This window comes from Mobula hypostoma, chromosome 13, assembly GCF_963921235.1.
Source record: "Mobula hypostoma chromosome 13, sMobHyp1.1, whole genome shotgun sequence".
Classification (NCBI taxonomy): Eukaryota; Metazoa; Chordata; class Chondrichthyes; order Myliobatiformes; family Myliobatidae; genus Mobula; species Mobula hypostoma.
Window position 1 is genome coordinate 77,131,192 of NC_086109.1, and position 18,370 is coordinate 77,149,561.

Sequence of the window (18,370 nt, forward strand, 5' to 3'; positions counted from 1 at the left end):
TTGATGTAATTAATAATTAATCCTGACTATTAATCTATGAACATTAAAAATAAATTAATGGAAGTTGTAGAATTAATGTTTGCCATCTTGGTTTTGGTAATACTGAAGCAGTTACTGCTTGGTTTCTAGACCATTCATTTCAGGGGTTCACAAACTGTTATGCCCTGGACCAATACCATCGAGCAAGGGGTTCACAGACCCCAGGTTGGGAACCCCTGATTTAGTTCTTCAACAACAGTATCTTCAAAATTAAGATGACCGAGTAACTTTTACGCTGCAAGGCCACATGGAGTGAACAGTTCATTTTCTGTTTTATTGCATGAAAGCTTCTGACTTTTGCTGGCCTTTTGGGAATGTTCTTCCACAACTTTAATAATCTTTCACTGAACACCTTAAACTCATTTTAGTAAATTAAACTCTGGCATTTTGAAGGAGAGCTGATTTGTGGCCCAATTTTGATGCTTAGGTAACTCAGTACACCTTCATAGATTAGATAAAGCAAAACCCAAATGAAAGTGAATTAGTAATTTCCTGGAGCTGAACTGACTTCTACCGTAAACTCAATAGTGGAACATGAAAATCAAGCTGGAATGCAGACCATTAAGGTTGAAGTAGTACAGAAAAAAATTACAAGGATGTTGCCGGGTTTGGAGGACCTAAGTTATAAGGAAATTTTGAATAGGTTAGGCCTGTATTCTTTAGAACATAGAAGATTGAGAGGAGATTTGATAGAGGTATACAAATTTATGAGGGTTGTAGATAGGATAAATGCAAGCAGGCTTTTTCCACTGGGTTTGGATTCGCATACAACCAGAGGTCACCGGTTAAAGGTGAAAGGCGAGGTTTAGGGGAACATGAGGGGAAGTTTCTTCACTCAGATGTCGTGAAAGTGTAGAATGAGCTGCCAGCACAAGTGGTGCATGCGAACTCGATTTCAATGTTTAAAAGAAGTTTGGATAGGTACATGGATTGTAGAGGTATCAAGGGCTATAGTCCCTGTGTAGGGCGATGGGAGTAGCCAGTTTAAATGGTTTTGGCGTGGACTAGATCAGGGGTCCCCAACCTTTTTTGCATCACGGACTGGTTTAATATTGACAATATTCTTGCGGACCGGCCGACCCGGAGGAGGGGGGGTGTTCAAGTAGGGTTAAACTCACCTCAACATATCTTTTACAGTTAGAGTTGCTAACTTTCTCACTCCCAAATAAGGGACAAAAGTAGCAGTCAAATACAACACACTTGTGTTTACACCACGAAAGACTACCATGACCATGAAGCCTTGCACGGGCACCTGTGTGCGCATGCGTGACGTGCACATATGTGATGTGCGCATGCACGTACGTGCTGATTTTTCTTTCCACAAATTGGTTTTAGCTTAATCTTCCTGACTATACTGTACATACATTATTTCTACTTTATGTAGGCTGTGTATTTATCATATCATTCCTGCTTTTACTATATGTTAGTGTTACTTTAGGTTTTAAGTGTTATTTGGTATGATTTGGTAGGTTATTTTTTGGGTCTGAGAATGCTCAAAAATTTTTCCCATATAAATTAATGGTAATTGCTTCTTTGCTTTACGCCATTTCGGCATGAAAGGTTTCATAGGAACGCTCTACCTTAGCGGGGGAAATACGAGACAAGGGTGGTCCCGTATGGGACAAACCAGTTTAGCCCAATATACGGGATGTCCCGGCAAATACGGGACAGTTGGCAACCCTATGTTCAAGTTCAACAGTGCATGACAGGGAATGAGGAAAGGTGCAGCTGACTCGTATCGTTTCCTCGCGGCCCGGTAGCTCATGTTTTGCGGTCCAGTACCGGTCCGCAGCCTGGTGGTTGGGGACCGCTGGACTAGATGGACTGAAGGGCCTGTTTCTGTGCTGTACTTCTCTATGACTCTATTCACAGGAGCAAGCCACATCTCTTGTTTGTGTTCCAAGCATCTCCTTCAAATTTTCCATTCCAAGATATACTTTTGCAGATGGTTATAGCTTGTAGAAATGAACTTGAACAGCTACAATCATAGACTTATTTTTCTTGATCTGGACCTAACAGTGAAAAAAGAATTTAGGACTGGGGTGAGTTCTAAACAAAGGTAAGCAAAGTGTTGTAATAGGCTATTCAATAAAGATGGATGTTTAAGCTTAAATATGCATAACGCACATCTTGTAGTGCCCTACAAAAGCCGTCAGATTTACATTTCTCCAAAATAGCATTCCATTCATGTTGGGTTGAACATTGGGCTAGCAACTCAACCTTGTAAAAAAAAATCAAGTGCTACAGAATGACAGAAATTCCTCCTGATGTGTCACAAGGCGCGAGAAGGAACAACAGTAACAAACTAAGTGCTAGAATTACTCTGCAGGCCAGACCACATCTGTGGGACGATTTAATTTTTGTGACTGACCTAAAACGTTAATTCTTCTCCAGACCCTGCCGACCTGTTGGGTATTTCCAACATTGGTCTTTATTTTGGATTTCCAACATCTGTAGTTCTTTCAGATTTTAACTTTGTAAAAATGCTTCTTTACTTCCCCAATTGCAGCTTTAGACCATTGCAAATGTATATTTTATTTGGTGATTGCAAGTGCTGAAGTTTAGAGAACTTATTCTAACTCTGGAATCAGATCTCAGACTTCAGACTTTGCCAGAGTCTATTGAATTTTCCTTTTGAGAACTTAAAGTGGAAATGGAATCTTTATAAATATTGTGACTTCACTGTTGCATAATCAGCATGTTCACCACAATCTGTGAATTTACACTCAAGTTCCACTTAGAGAAAATAGGAACTTGATGCTATGGAAAGTGAAAATGGCTATCAAATCAAATGCTGTCTATAGAAGTTTTTTGATTGAACCTTGGGACTTGCATTGTACACATTCATAGTTATATTATTGTTCAAGAATCCAACTCAGCTGTTTGCCAGAGTTATACAGTATAACAGTATGGACACAGACCTTTTGGCCCTACTAGTCCATGCCAGCCACAGTGCCTACCCAGCTAGACTCCCTTCCCTGCACTCAGCCTATATCCCTTTAAGCCTTACCCTTACGTGTACCTATCCAAATGATTTTTTTTAAATGATCTTATTACATCTGCCCCAATCACTACCTCTGGCAGTTCATTCCATATACTCACCACCCTCTGTGTGAAAAAGGCCTTTTACATCTTTCCCCTCTCGCCCTAAACCTGTTCCCTGTCATTACTGACCCCCATGCTCTGGGGAAAATACTATTACCATCCACCTGGCCAACCTCTTCCTATAACTCAGGCCCTTGGGTCCTGGCAACATTCTTGTAAATCTTTTCCGCACCCTTTTCAGTAAACTCTGTTTTTCCAATAATGTGATCAAAAATGTAAGTGTAGCCTCACCATTGGCTTGTAATGACCCAACTCCAGTACACAGTACCCTGATTGATGAAGGCTGGCATGCTACCCTGTCTATCTGTGATGCCACTTTTAATGAACTATGCACTTGTACTCTTGTGTCCCTCAGCTCCATTATACTCCCTGGTGCTCTGCCATTCAGAGTACAACTCCTAAGCTGGCTTGACTTTCATACTTACCTGTATTGAAATCCTTTTGCCTCTCCACAGTCCACTTTTTAAGTGATCAGGATCCCCTATAATTTACAATTACATACACCAACAACTCCTAATGTAGTGTCATTTGCAAACTTACTAATCAAGCCTTGCACACTCGCATCCAAATATTGAATAGCAAGGGTTCCAACACCATGTGGCAAACTGGCCTTGATTCCAAGCACCGATCTTCAACCACCAGCTTCTGTTTCCTACATCTGAGCTAGCTGGGGACTTCAGAAATGCCATCATTGTGACTAGCTGCAGAGGGGTTTCCTTGCTTCCTACTACCTGAAAAACCATCACGAGGATCATTCTCAAACTGACTCCTCCCATTGGTTGAAGAGACGTCTCTCGAATCACCTTGAATCCATCCACTTGAAGGTACTATAGACATGATCTTCACTGAGTCATTACAGGCAGCAGTGTCAATCAATAGTGTTTTTAACCTTACATAATTCTTTGACTGCAACAATTGACAGGGAGTGTGGAACATCCTTCTTAAATATAGCTGCATGCAGAAATTCTTGCAACTGTTTAAGTGTAGACTGGTGTCCAGCAAGGTATCCTCAATATCTCAGCATTGTTCCTCACTGTTGCATCAGGCCTCTTAACCAGCTTTTTGTTGAAGCCTAGGCTAGTCTACAGAGAAGATACTTTACCTTCTTCACAACCATTTCAGAACCAAGATGACTGATATTTCATCATCAACTTGTAGTTCCTAGACAAAGCTTGTGTATGCACACATGGAAAGGCTGATCCTGAAGTCATCACTGACCGAAGAACAAAAGACAATAAGCCTTCCTGCCCCTGCTGTACAATGCCAGTCCCTGACAGTAAAGGTCCATAGTAAATGTGAACCTCTGCCATTACCTCTGGAACTATCTCTCACTGAAGGCACAATTCAATATAATTTTCAGTGCCCCAGCACCACCTTTGGCTGTCTGAGAAATGTGTTTGAAGATTGGCATCTCAAATCTAGCACAACCCACCTGATCTGGTGGATAACTGTGAGGCCTGACCTCCTGTAGACTTCAAGTTCAAGTTCCAATAAACTGTATACAGTTAACAGGAACGTTCCTCAGGGCCAAGGTGCAAAACACAGTACATGTATCACACACTGCACATAAAATAATATTAACAGATTTTAAAAAAGTATATTGTAAATTAAAAGTTGACATCAAGTGCATATATCGTGGTGGCTGTCCGCCGTATCCAATGATAATCAGTGACCTGTGTGGAAGGAGTTTTTAAAAGTGGAAAGTCTGTTGTACTGGGGCAGTTCCTCTCTCTTGAGCTTGGAAGTCCAGGCCCCACAGTAGAAATAGTCATCACAACTGCGGTCTTCCTCAGTTGCAGTGGATGACTATGACTTCTCTGCCTTGTCGTGCCCTTCACTCTCCACAAGGTGTTGCAGAACCACTTTCCTGGCTGTTGGATCTCACTGTTGATCTCACCCAGTCCACTGGTGCGATCTTCGTGTGATAGGGCAAGCGTGTCCCTATTTCTCTGGGGTATGAGGCCTGACTGCCACCCTCACCTGGTTTAACCTGCCTGTTGAAGTAGTGTACTGGGGTGTGGCTGCTGTTGCACACAGAGTGCCCAGTGGAGACCAAAGATGAGTGAGCTTCCCCAGAATGGTCACAACAAGTCCCTTCACCAGAGTGCTACCCCCTCCCTGGATCCCGTACAATATATACTGTAGTTAAACATGCAATGGTATTACTCCTGTTGGCAATGTCATAAATAATGTGCACTGGGGGGTAGCAGGGTGTTCAGAAGCCTCACAACCTGGGGAAGAAGTTGTTACCCAGCTGAACGGTCCTTGTTCTTATACTGTGGTACCTTCTGCCCGATGGTAGGAGGTCAAAGTGATTATGAGGGGTCTTTTGCAATGCTGAAGGCTCTGTGAACACAATGCTTCTAGTGTATGTCCTGCATGGGTGGTTACTGAAGAGACACCCTGATGATTCACTCTGCAGTCCTCACAATCCAATACAGGGTCTTGCAGTCAGATGCTTTGCAATTCCTATATCAAATGGTGATGCAAACAACAGGAATTCTGCAGATGCTGGAAATTCAAGCAACATACATCAAAGTTGCTGGTGAACGCAGCAGGCCAGGCAGCATCTATAGGAAGAGGCGCAGTCGACGTTTCAGGCCGAGACCCTTCGTCAGGACTAACTGAAGGAAGAGTGAGTAAGGGATTTGAAAGCTGGAGGGGGAGGGGGAGATGCAAAATGATAGGAGAAGACAGGAGGGGGAGGGATGGAGCCGAGAGCTGGACAGGTGATAGGCAGAAGGGGATACGAGAGGATCATGGGACAGGAGGTCCGGGAAGAAAGACGGGGGGGGGTGACCCAGAGGATGGGCAAGAGGTATATTCAGAGGGACAGAGGGAGAAAAAGGAGAGTGAGAGAAAGAATGCGTGCATTAAAAAGAGTAACAGATGGGGTACGAGGGGGAGGTGGGGCCTAGCGGAAGTTAGAGAAGTCAATGTTCATGCCATCAGGTTGGAGGCTACCCAGACGGAATATAAGGTGTTGTTCCTCCAACCTGAGTGTGGCTTCATCTTTACAGTAGAGGAGGCCGTGGATAGACATGTCAGAATGGGAATGGGATGTGGAATTAAAATGTGTGGCCACTGGGAGATCCTGCTTTCTCTGGCGGACAGAGCGTAGATGTTCAGCAAAGCGGTCTCCCAGTCTGCGTCGGGTCTCACCACATCGGGAGCACCGGACGCAGTATATCACCCCAGTCGACTCACAGGTGAAGTGATGCCTCACCTGGAAGGACTGTTTGGGGCCCTGAATGGTGGTAAGGGAGGAAGTGTAAGGGCATGTGTAGCACTTGTTCCGCTTACACGGATAAGTGCCAGGAGGGAGATCAGTGGGGAGGGATGGGGGGGACGAATGGACAAGGGAGTTGTGTAGGGAGCGATCCCTGCGGAATGCAGAGAGAGGCGGGGAGGGAAAGATATGCTTAGTGGTGGGATAGCATATCTTTCCCTCCCCCCTCTCTCTGCATTCCGCAGGGATCGCTCCCTACACAACTCCCTTTTCCATTCGTCCCCCCCATCCCCCCCCACGGATCTCCCGCCTGGCCCTTATCCGTGTAAGCGGAACAAGTGCTACACATGCCCTTACACTTCCTCCCTTACCACCATTCAGGGCCCCAAACAGTCCTTCCAGGTGAGGCATCACTTCACCTGTGAGTCGACTGGGGTGATATACTGCGTCCGGTGCTCCCGATGTGGCCTTTTATATATTGGTGAGACCCGACGCAGACTGGGAGACCGCTTTGCTGAACATCTACGCTCTGTCCACCAGAGAAAGCAGGATCTCCCAGTGGCCACACATTTTAATTCCACATCCCATTCCCATTCTGACATGTCTATCCACGGCCTCCTCTACTGTAAAGATGAAGCCACACTCAGGTTGGAGGAACAACACCTTATATTCCGTATGGGTAGCCTCCAACCTGATGGCATGAACATTGACTTCTCTAACTTCCGCTAGGCCCCACCTCCCCCTCGTACCCCATCTGTTACTCTTTTTAATGCACACATTCTTTCTCTCACTCTCCTTTTTCTCCCTCTGTCCCTCTGAATATACCTCTTGCCCATCCTCTGGGTCAACCCCCCCCCCCCGTCTTTCTTCCCGGACCTCCTGTCCCATGATCCTCTCATATCCCCTTTTGCCTATCACCTGTCCAGCTCTTGGCTCTATCTGTCCCCCTCCTGTCTTCTCCTATCATTTTGCATCTCCCCCTCCCCCTCCAGCTTTCAAATCCCTTACTCACTCTTCCTTCAGTTAGTCCTGACGAAGGGTCTCGGCCTGAAACGTCGACTGCGCCTCTACCTATAGATGCTGCCTGGCCTGCTGCGTTCACCAGCAACTTTGATGTATGTTGCTCAAATGGTGATGCAGCTGGTCAGGATACTCTTGACGATGCTCTGGTAGAATGTGGTTAGAATAGGGTGGTGAGCATTGATAGCTGCTGGAGAGATACCACTAATGTGTCAGTAAAGTCTGCCATATGTTGGCCAGATAAATGAACTGAGGTTAGTGTCCTCTCCCAACGTCCTGAGCATTGAGGCCCAGATGACTCTCATAGGCAGGTTACGTTGTTCGGATAGCCAGTATGAGACTCCCTAAATGTGCACTCCGGTAAGGTCAGGGATTACCAGGTGGATGGAGGAAAAGATTCAAGGATGTCTCAAAGGTTCCTTGAGGAAGTGTACTGACATTGAGGAAGGCTACTGAAATCTCTGGCTCTGTGACCACTCAGAACTGAAAAGGAAAATTTGGATTGCCGTTAAGAACCTTGAATCCATTGTTTGGGAGTGTGCACAAGCCCAGTGTAAATGATGAAACCGAATACCCCCCGTGGCAGATTCTGCAGATCACAGTTTCCTCAGAATGAGAATGGAGGAAAATTATCTTTGATCTTGAGTGACTGCCTAAGAAGAACACTTGATTGAATAAGTAATTGAGAGAGTTGATACTGGGTGGCAATCATTTGGATAACCTCAAACTTATGGATGTAGAATAAGGGAGACTGCTCAGGAGTGCATTGGAACTGCCCTGAGGTAACAAAAGCATGGAAGAGGATTTCAACACAGACATGTAATCTGAAGTTTTGTTGTACTGTTCAATGGAACAAGGAAGTGTAGTCTTTGTAATGGCCAACAGCAGCTAATGAGTTAATAGGGAAACTAAGTTAAACGTGGTTCTTAAAATACATTGAGGAATTGAAAGTTGAGTAATTATTGAATACATTATATTTGATTAACTTTTGTTAACAGAAGTGATATTTCAAATAAATTACTTGAGTTCAGAATGAACCAGTGAGGGTATGTGATATATCGAATTGATGTAGATGTTACAGACCAAGTAATTTGAAATTTCAAGTCTTTTCATTTATTCATTTAACACTAATTTACACAGATCTAGAATATTATCATAGGACTAGTGTGCCTGTATATCAGTGAAATTGATGTATTTTTTCCAGCAGTAGTTGGTGTTGGTTGAAACACTCCTTCGGGACTTCCGGTAGCGCTCATGGAGTGAAGTCGCGTTCTTGACTCGCTCCATTACCTCTGAGTTTTTTTTCTCTATGGTCAGCTATACTTTAATTAACCATTAAGGCATCAACTCTTACAATACTTTGAATTAAACTGAATTCTCCGACAACTGGATGGAACTTAGATCTGCTATGTCTAAGAACGAGAAAGACGGCAAGGATGGTAAACCTCCGGTTAAACCGAAAGCTACGGATCTCCCTCCGACTGAATCACCGGTGACTTTGAAAGCGATAGCGGAGTTAATTCAGAGGGAAATTTCAACCTCTGTTAGGGAGATGATTCGTACGGAAATTGCAGGCTCTGTTAAAGACCTGATTCATACGGAAATCTCAACTAATTTCCAGAAAATTGCCGATTTAATTGATAAGATGCAAACATGTATTGCGGAACATCAGTCGGCTATATCTGATCTTCAAAAATTCGCGCAACAAAGTGAGCTCAAGATGGGGAAAATCGAAGAAACAATTAATGTAATGAAGAAGAAACTTGACTTTTTGACTTTTAAAAACTCTGACTTGGAATCTAGAATGCGACGGCAGAATTTACGAATGATCGGGGTGAGGGAAGCCGCTGAAGGTAACAACCCCATGAAATATTTCTCCCAACTTTTAAAAGATGCATTCCCTACTGTATTTCCTGACCAACCACCGCTACTGGATCGTGTTCACAGAATCCCATCATACTCGTCTAGGTCAGATAGACCTAGGCATGTTATCTTACGTTTTCATTACTTTCAAGACAAGGAGAGACTGTTTCGATTCGCTCGATCTAAAGGTTTCATTGATTTTTCGGATCTTAAGTTCCAATGCGTGGAAGATTTCAGTAAACCAATCTGGGACCAACGGGTCCGTTACAGATCCGTGATGTCGGAATTCTATAAGAGGGATTTAAGACCAGCGCTGCTGTACCCTGCACGTCTAAGGATTCGCATGTCAGATGGAGCCCTTCGTTTTTTTGATTCTCCATCGGATGCCCAGAGTTATCTGGATCAACTTTCATCTCCAACATCTTAATTGCTTTCTTTTTAATTTTCTCCGTCGATCGGAGGCTGTGAATTGGTTGGTTTTAACTTTTCTGTGCCCTATTTGGGCAGAAAAGTTTACTTTCGATTTCTTAATATGGCTACTAAACTTTCTTTTTAACTGCGTCATTTCTTTCTTTTCCCAGGGGATTCTGGGTGGTTACTTCCCTTTTGTCATCTTACGTATTTCCTGTGCGGCCTTAAATTTTGTAGTTTTTGTTTAAATTTTATTCTGTTTTGCTTTTTATAATCACTTTATGTTAATAATCCTTTTTTTTTGTTGCTGTGTCTATTCATGAGTTTGAGGTTTATTGTGGTTTTTTTTTAATATATATTTTCCGGCTTTTGTTCTGTTCTGTGTGTATTCTAATTGAGCTAACTTTTTTTTACTTATTTTTTTACTGTTTTACAATTAGCTGATCCTTTTCATATTTATACCTTTTTTTTAGGGAGCGTATACCGGAAGTCATGGGGGTAGTTTTAGCGCTTGCTTCTTTCTGGCGGGTCTGCTTTAGATTTTGCCTTGGGGTCTTGGGCTGGGGGGTGGCGGGAGGGGCTTCACGTTTTAGTTTGTTTTTCTTTGGGCTATATACATTATTGAAGTACTGGTTGCGTCCTTTTCCCCGGTATCTTTTGTATGTTCTGTTTCCTCTCCGGGTTTGTGGGTCGCGCCTATTGTCAATCCTCCTTGTTGTGGGTTGACTTTAGGATTTATGGAGTCTATTATTAATTTTGTCTCCTGGAATACTAATGGTCTTAATCATCCTATTAAAAGGAAAAAAGTTTTTAAAGTGTTCTGGAGACTTAAAGCACAAATTTTATTTTTACAAGAGACCCATGTACGGAGGGGGGACAGACTACGTTTTTTCAAATTCTGGAAGGGGCAACAATTTCATTCGAACTCCAATGCTAAGATTCGAGGCGTCTCTATTTTTATAGATTCCTCAGTTACTTTTATACAACAGGATATTATCTCTGATCCGAATGGTAGATTTTTATTGGTTAGTGGTTTACTATTTAATAAAAAAGTAGTTTTGGTTAATGTTTATGCTCCTAATATGGATTGTCCGGAATTTTATAAATCATTGTTTGATCAGTTTCCGAATTTGAACGAGTTTTCATTGATTTGGGGCGGAGATCTTAATACCTGTTTATCTCCAGCTTTGGACCGTTCGGCTCCTTTACGGACTTTACCTAATAAATCTGCAAATTTGATTAATTTTTTCCTTTCTGATTCTGGGTCGACGGATATTTGGCGTTTTCTGCATCCTCAGGAAAAAGATTTTTCCTTTTTTTCACATGTTCATCATTCCTATTCAAGAATTGATTATTTTTTTATTGATTCTCGTCTCATTCCTTCAGTGATTAAATGTGATTATGATTCTATAACCATTTCGGATCATGCTCCACTTAAGCTTTCTATTAAAATTATGGCCAATATACCAAACAATAGACAATGGCGTTTTAATTCGCTGTTGCTTCAGGACTCGGACTTTGTTAATTTTATGAATGAACAGATTGAGCTTTTTTTTATAATTAACCATATAGAAGATATTTCGGTTAACACTCTTTGGGACACTTTTAAAGCCTATATTCGGGGTCAGATTATTTCGTATTCCGTTGCTTTGAGGAAGAAACAGAAGCAGGAGGAGATGGCAATTGTGGACAAGATTAAAGAAATTGATAAGAAATATGTTATGGCTCCTTCTGAGGAGCTATACAAACAAAGAACTGAACTTCAAATGGAACACAGTTTACTACTCTCGTCCTCGATTGTAAACCAATTAAAGAAAACAAGAAGTGATTTTTATGTTCACAGTGATAAAATTGGCAAGCTGCTGGCTAATCAATTGAAATCTAATTATGTTAAATCTCAAATCAATCAGATTTATAACCAAAATGATCAATTGATATTGGATCATGTGGGGATTAATCAAACCTTTTGTGATTTTTATTCTTCTTTATATCAATCAGAGTCTCCTCGAGATTCTAAATATATGAATGATTTTTTAGATAAGTTAGACTTTCCTCAGATTTCACAGGATATGTCTTCTTTATTAGATACTTCCATTACAATGGATGAGATTAAGAATGTTATTTTTTCTATGAATCTGGGGAAAGCTCCTGGCCCTGATGGGTTTACCGTTGAATTTTATAAATGTTTTGCTTCTTTATTGATTCCTTGGCTCTATAAGGTTTTTGAGGCTTCTTTGAAACTTGGTAAACTTCCGGAATCTTTTAATAGAGCATCAATTTCTTTAATACTAAAGAAGGATAAAGACCCTGCTCAATGTGCATCTTATAGACCAATATCTTTATTAAATGTTGATTCTAAAGTTTTTTCTAAGTTATTAGCAAATAGACTAGAAAAAGTACTTCCTTCTATTATTTCGGAAGACCAAACGGGTTTTATTAAAGGTCGTTACTCTTTTTATAATATTCGTACATTGTTAAATATCGTTTATACTCCCTCACAAAATGTTCCTGAGTGTGTTATTTCTTTAGATGCCGAGAAAGCTTTTGATAGAGTAGAATGGCCTTATTTATTTAAGGTGCTTGAAATGTTTAATTTTAGCCTGAAATTTATATCCTGGATTAAACTGTTATATCACTCCCCTGTAGCCTCGGTTCGTACTAACTCTTTAAACTCACCTTTTTTTCCTCTCTTTCGTGGTACTCGACAAGGCTGTCCTCTTAGTCCCCTATTATTTGATATTGCATTAGAACCTCTTGCAATTGCTATTCGAGAATCTTCAAATATTACTGGGATAACTCGGGGATTAAAGTCCCATAAATTATCACTCTATGCTGATGATTTACTTTTATATATTTCTAATCCTGAGAGATCTATTCCTGCTGTTTTAGAGTTATTAGCACAATTTGGTCTTTTCTCAGGTTATAAATTAAATCTTAGTAAGAGTGAACTTTTTCCGATTAATAAACATCTTCCCTTATATTATAAATTTCCATTTAAATTGATTAATAATTACCTTTCATATCTTGGGATTAAAATTACTTGTAAACATAAAGATTTATTTAAGACTAACTTTTTACCATTAATAGACCATATTACTCAACTTTCATCTAAATGGTTTCCTTTATATTTAACTTTGATTGGTCGTATTAATGCAGTTAAGATGTTTTTTTTGCCAAAATTTTTATATGTGTTTCAGGCATTACCAATTTTCGTTCCTAAATCTTTTTTTGATAAAGTCGACTCTAAAATTTCTTCATTTATTTGGCAGAATAAGAATCCGAGACTGGGTAAAATACATTTACAGAAAGCTAAGAGAGATGGAGGTTTAGCATTACCTAACTTTAGATTTTATTATTGGGCTATTAATATTCGACATATGAAATTTTGGTTACTTGACCGGGATATACTATCTATTCCTAAATGGGTAGCATTGGAATTACAATCTGTTCAGGGTTATACACTTGGTTCTATTTTAGGTTCATCTCTTCCTTTTGATTCGAAACGCCTTAAGCAGGTCTCTAACCCGATCGTTAAATATGCTTTGCGTATTTGGTTTCAATTCAGAAAATTTTTTGATCTTAATCAATTCGGGTTAGCGATTCCTATTTTAGGTAACATATTTTTTCCTCCCTCTTTTACGGATCGCGCTTTTCAAACTTGGAAGACTAAGGGTATTTTACGGTTTTTGGATTTATTTTTAGATGGTTCCCTTATGTCTTTTGAACAATTATCTAATAAATATAACCTATCAAGAATACATTTTTTTAGATATTTACAAGTTAGAAATTTTCTAAGTACTATACTTCCTTCCTTTCCAATGCTTCCTCCTATATATATTTTAGATTCGATAATTAACCTTAATCCATGTCAGAAAGGTGCATCGGCTATGATTTATAATATTATTATGAAACTCAGGAAAGCTCCATTTGATAAGATTAGGGTAGATTGGGAACAGGAATTGGGGCTTACCATTTCTGTGGATGATTGGGGGCAGATTTTACAATTAGTTAATACTTCCTCTATTTGTGCTAAACATTCCCTAATTCAATTTAAAGTGGTGCATAGAGCACATATGTCCAAAGATAAGTTAGCGCGTTTTTACTCGCATATTAATCCTTTCTGTGATAGATGTTCGGGGCAGATAGCCTCTTTAACTCATATGTTTTGGTCTTGCCCTACTTTGGAAACTTTTTGGAGAGATATTTTCAATATTATTTCTAAGGTATTAAATATAGATATCTCTCCTCACCCTATTACTGCTATCTTTGGACTACCTAAAATTTCTAGTAATCTTTCCCCCTCAGCCCGTAGAATGATTGCATTTCTTACTTTAATGGCGAAAAGATGTATTTTACAACATTGGAAAGAGCTTAATGCTCCAACTACCTTTTTTTGGTTTTCTCAGACGATTTTATGTTTGAATCTGGAGAAAATTAGAAGTAACCTTTATGATTCTTCATTTAAACTTGAACAGATTTGGGGACCTTTTATTCGATATTTTCATTTAATGTAATATTTACCCTTCTTGTTTTTTTTTCACTGTTTTAATGGAGGTCGGGATTAAGGACGTGATTTTAAGTTTAACTCTGTTTGGTTTCAAGTTAGCCCATTGCTTTGCTTTGCTTTTAGTTAGTTGCACGGTGGGTTTTTTTTGGGGGTTTTTTTTTTCTTTTTTTCCATTGATATATATAAAATCTAGTATACTATTATGTTATTTTGGTTTCTTATGCTTAAATTACATTGTTTGTAGTATTTTCTTTTTGGTATTGTTATCTTTTGGAATTTTATTATACTTTAACATTGTATTAATGTTTATATGGCTTACCTTTTTTGTATACTTACTCAATAAAAAGATTTAAAAAGAAAGAAAGAACACTCCTTCATTTCACTTTGATGTTGCCTAGATGGCCGGACACCATTTTGACTCGTACATATTATGTCAAGGTCGGGTTTGACACTCATTGGGTTTATCAGTCTCTACACCCACTTATTCTTCCTTTGGATTGGTGTCCATGACTGTATGATTACACTATTGTACAGTGCTTGAGGTGCTTTCTCCTTATTAATGGCACCATGGTCACAAGGCATTGTCATCGTAAGGTGATGTAGATTATATGGGTGCAAAATAGTAGGACTTGGGGTTTAATAATTTACACCTTATTCTAATGGAAACTTTAGTTTGGCATTTGTCTTGGGCTTTTTGCGAATAGACAGGAGGCGAGGCAGTATAGAGGTTCTTTCACTGTCTCTCTCACCCAATCATGCATGGCCCAACAATTTTGTGACGACTGTTGAGGTGGTCCCTCATCAATCATTTAAAGCAGCACTTCTTTCTGAATTGATTTGATGATATTAAGGAATTTCACCTCATGCATTGTGTTATATCATTTTATGTGCTATAAGTTAAAGACATATGTGTTTGAAACTGAATTTAAGTAGGCTATATTAAAATTGGTCTCTATAGTATGAATTTTGGCCTCACCCTGTTGCTTAAATATTGTATAGATTCAGACAGAGATTTATTTATCACATGCAGTGCAATACATCAATTGCATTAACAGCCAACACAACCCATGGATGTGCTGGGAGTGGCCATGAATGTTGCCGTACATTTTGGGGCCAACATAGCATGTCCACAATGCTCACCAGAACAATGCAGAACACAACAAGCAACAAAATAACAACAGCAAAACAAATCCCTTCCCTGCCTCCTACCTTCTTCCCACCCACCTCCACACATTGAACATGGAGCTGAGGCGTATCCCCTAACTCCTCCCCATCCCTGCCCCTAAACCCCAACTTGACCTCTAGTTTCCCTCTCTGTCTCCAAAACCCATTGCTAAGAACTTACAAAGCTACTAAGTCTGAGTCACGATCTCGTTGGAGGCTGCAGGTATAATACCAGTGATTAATACATTAGTACTTGAAGTCGCTTGAATACCCAAAACAATAAATTGGTGTCTGGGGACTCTGGAAAGAGCATTTCGATGATGAAGGTGACCCATAGTTGAATAATGTATTTTTTGCATAGAATTGGATGTCAAATAAAACACCTTGAGTGCATATGGGTAAGTTAACACTGCTTGTCTGATAGTTTAGAAGATAGATGCTTTGCATTGAATCTCAGTCATCTAATACAATTATATTAATTCTGGAAAACCTTGCTCTAATTGCAGGACCTTCAGAGCACTAACCTTCTCGAGGTTTGCATGGCATTGACTGTTGGCAGCCAGCTTTTTCCACCAGATATGATCCCTGCAGTTCTTCCTTTGGTTGAAGAGAAGCTTCAGCACTCTAAGTAAGACATTATAATGGGAAACGGATGTGTAATAGAAACACCTTAACTGTTAAAGCACTTGTTTCACAAAGGGAATTATGCAGAAATATCGACCAGGTCAGGAGGTTTTGCTAGGTGCACTGAAATTTTCACTTTGGAATGGAGAAGACTCCTACGCTGTGTAGGAGGGCAAAAGAATGGAAAGAATTCTGGGGCGTAGGATTTATGTTCACTTGGAAAGGCAGGCAAAGGAACAGTCAAGTTGGTTTTGTCCTGGTGAAATTCTGTCTCACAAATTTTAAGTTCTTTTGAGGAAGCAACCATGAAAATTGATGAAAGCAGGGCATTAGGCAAGGTGTTTAGCAAGGCCTTAACAAAGTCTTGTATGGTAATCTGATTCAGAATGTTACGGTACATTGATCCAAGATATGCTGGCATGCTAGATTCAAAATTGGCTTGGTGATGGGCAGACGGTAGCAATCGGAGCCAATTTTCTGAATGGAAGTCTGTACCCAGTGGTACAGGGATCGATGCTTGTACCATTGTTGTTTGTTATATGTAAATGCCTTGGCTGAAAATGTAGGTGGACTTATTTATAAGTTTGCTGAGGATACAAAAATTGATAAAGTAGTCAATAGCAAGGAAGGTTGTGAAGGGATCGAGAAGGATATAGATTAGTTGGAAAATTGAGCAGAGTGGTAGCAGATGCGATTTAATCTAGACAACTGTGAGTTAATGCATTCTGGGGCATCAAATGCTGACAGTACACTTGGATTAAATATTGCAAACCCCACATAGCATGCAACATCACGATTGGAGCTGGGTCTCTTTAGTTCTGGAACTAGGAATGCAAGTGTAGTTTTCTTTTTACAAACTTCTGTAAACCTACGATGATTAACTGCTGACTTTTGTCTGTGTTTATTAATTAACATCAATTGGTCTCTGATGAACCATACAAGAGGGCTAATTTTTAAGCTGTATAATAACTAGTATTTCATAAAACTATAGATTTCAGCTAAAGATCATGAGCAATTAGGGAATTTGAGTCTGTACTACAAGTGCTTTTCTTTTCCTTGATAGTTCTGAATTGCACAAACTGTTAGGAAAAAAAGTACCAGTGCACTTGGTAGGATGTTATGGTTTGAGAATGAATGCATAAGCCATTAAGAGAAAACTTGCTGGTCTCGAAAGCTGTGTAGTTTTAATGAAATAGCAACAGAAAATGTGAAATACAGGTCCTATCTTTTACTTTGAGTTTTAAAATTGAGTCTCATTCTGTAAACAAATCTAAAGTAAAAATATTATTTTATAGGGAAATAATAAGAAGAAAAGCCGTACTTGCTTTGTACAAATTTTATCTTATTGCGCCAAATCAAGTTCAGCATATACATGACAAGTTTAAGAAGGCTCTATGTGACAAGGACCCTGGAGTCATGGCTGCCTCTCTTCACATCTACCTTTTGCTGATTAAGGTATCTTGGTATAGTGATAAATGGGAAAGCAAGCTAGTTTTGTATTTTTGAATGCAATACTGTCAAACCTCATTCTAACTTCAACAATTCTCATGGAAGTACTTGATGTAGAATTAAAATTATTTAAATGTCTAAGAGTTGTGCCAGTGCATTAACTTTGGTTTATGTTACCACAGTCTTAGTGTTTGTTGCATCCTGTGATGACATTGTTCAGCTGCTGTCTCCATTACAGCTGTGTTGTATTGCTAATCATGACCATATCTTCCGGTATGAGTGGCTTGAAAATACTTTGGAATGAAGTCCCTCATTGATATCTTTCATACCCTGTAGCCATAATGTCCTGGGGCCCAATTATAGCAAATTGGTTGTAGTGGATATTAAATACTTGGAATGAAACTATGATGAAATAAATATTTTGCATCACTTAGAATCACGTTAAGCCTTATTCCTCCAAGGTAGCAGGGAAGGAATGATGTGCAAGCAAACTGAAAAGATTTTTCTTGTATTTTAGTGAAAGTTATTTAACTCATGTATTCCAGGAAAATCCAGATGGCTATAAAGATTTAACTCAGAGCTTTTTAACAATTCTTAAGCAAGTGATTGGAGGAAAACTTGCAGTGGATTTCAACTACCATAATGTGCCAGCTCCCTGGCTACAGATTCAGTTGCTGAGAATTTTAAGATTATTGGGAAAAGATGATCCAGTGTAAGTTATTCTATATTTACTTTTCTATTTCAATGTCCAGTGCTACCAAATTGAACATGAAACTAACTTTAGTAAGTACACTTATTGGCATTTTTATTAAGGGTGAAAGGTTGGTGTATATTTACATAGGCTGGACGAGTTTTGACCCTTTTCTGGCAAGTGAGAATAATAAATAGTGGCATTATAAATTAGTTATTGGTACTAATATACTGGGAACTACAGTTCCTGTATGTGAATATTTTAATTA

General features: G+C 39.7%; 1 protein-coding gene across 1 annotated transcript in view; it reads left to right on the forward strand.

The window, feature by feature from the left end:
* ap4e1 (adaptor related protein complex 4 subunit epsilon 1) overlaps positions 1–18,370 on the forward strand; it is a 78,820-nt gene that overhangs the window by 13,694 nt on the left and 46,756 nt on the right. Inside the window, exons 5-7 of the mRNA XM_063065984.1 lie at positions 15,845–15,966; positions 17,258–17,417; positions 17,957–18,123. Of these exons, the coding sequence (XP_062922054.1) occupies positions 15,845–15,966; positions 17,258–17,417; positions 17,957–18,123 (449 nt within the window). The remainder of the gene's footprint in view (positions 1–15,844; positions 15,967–17,257; positions 17,418–17,956; positions 18,124–18,370) is intronic.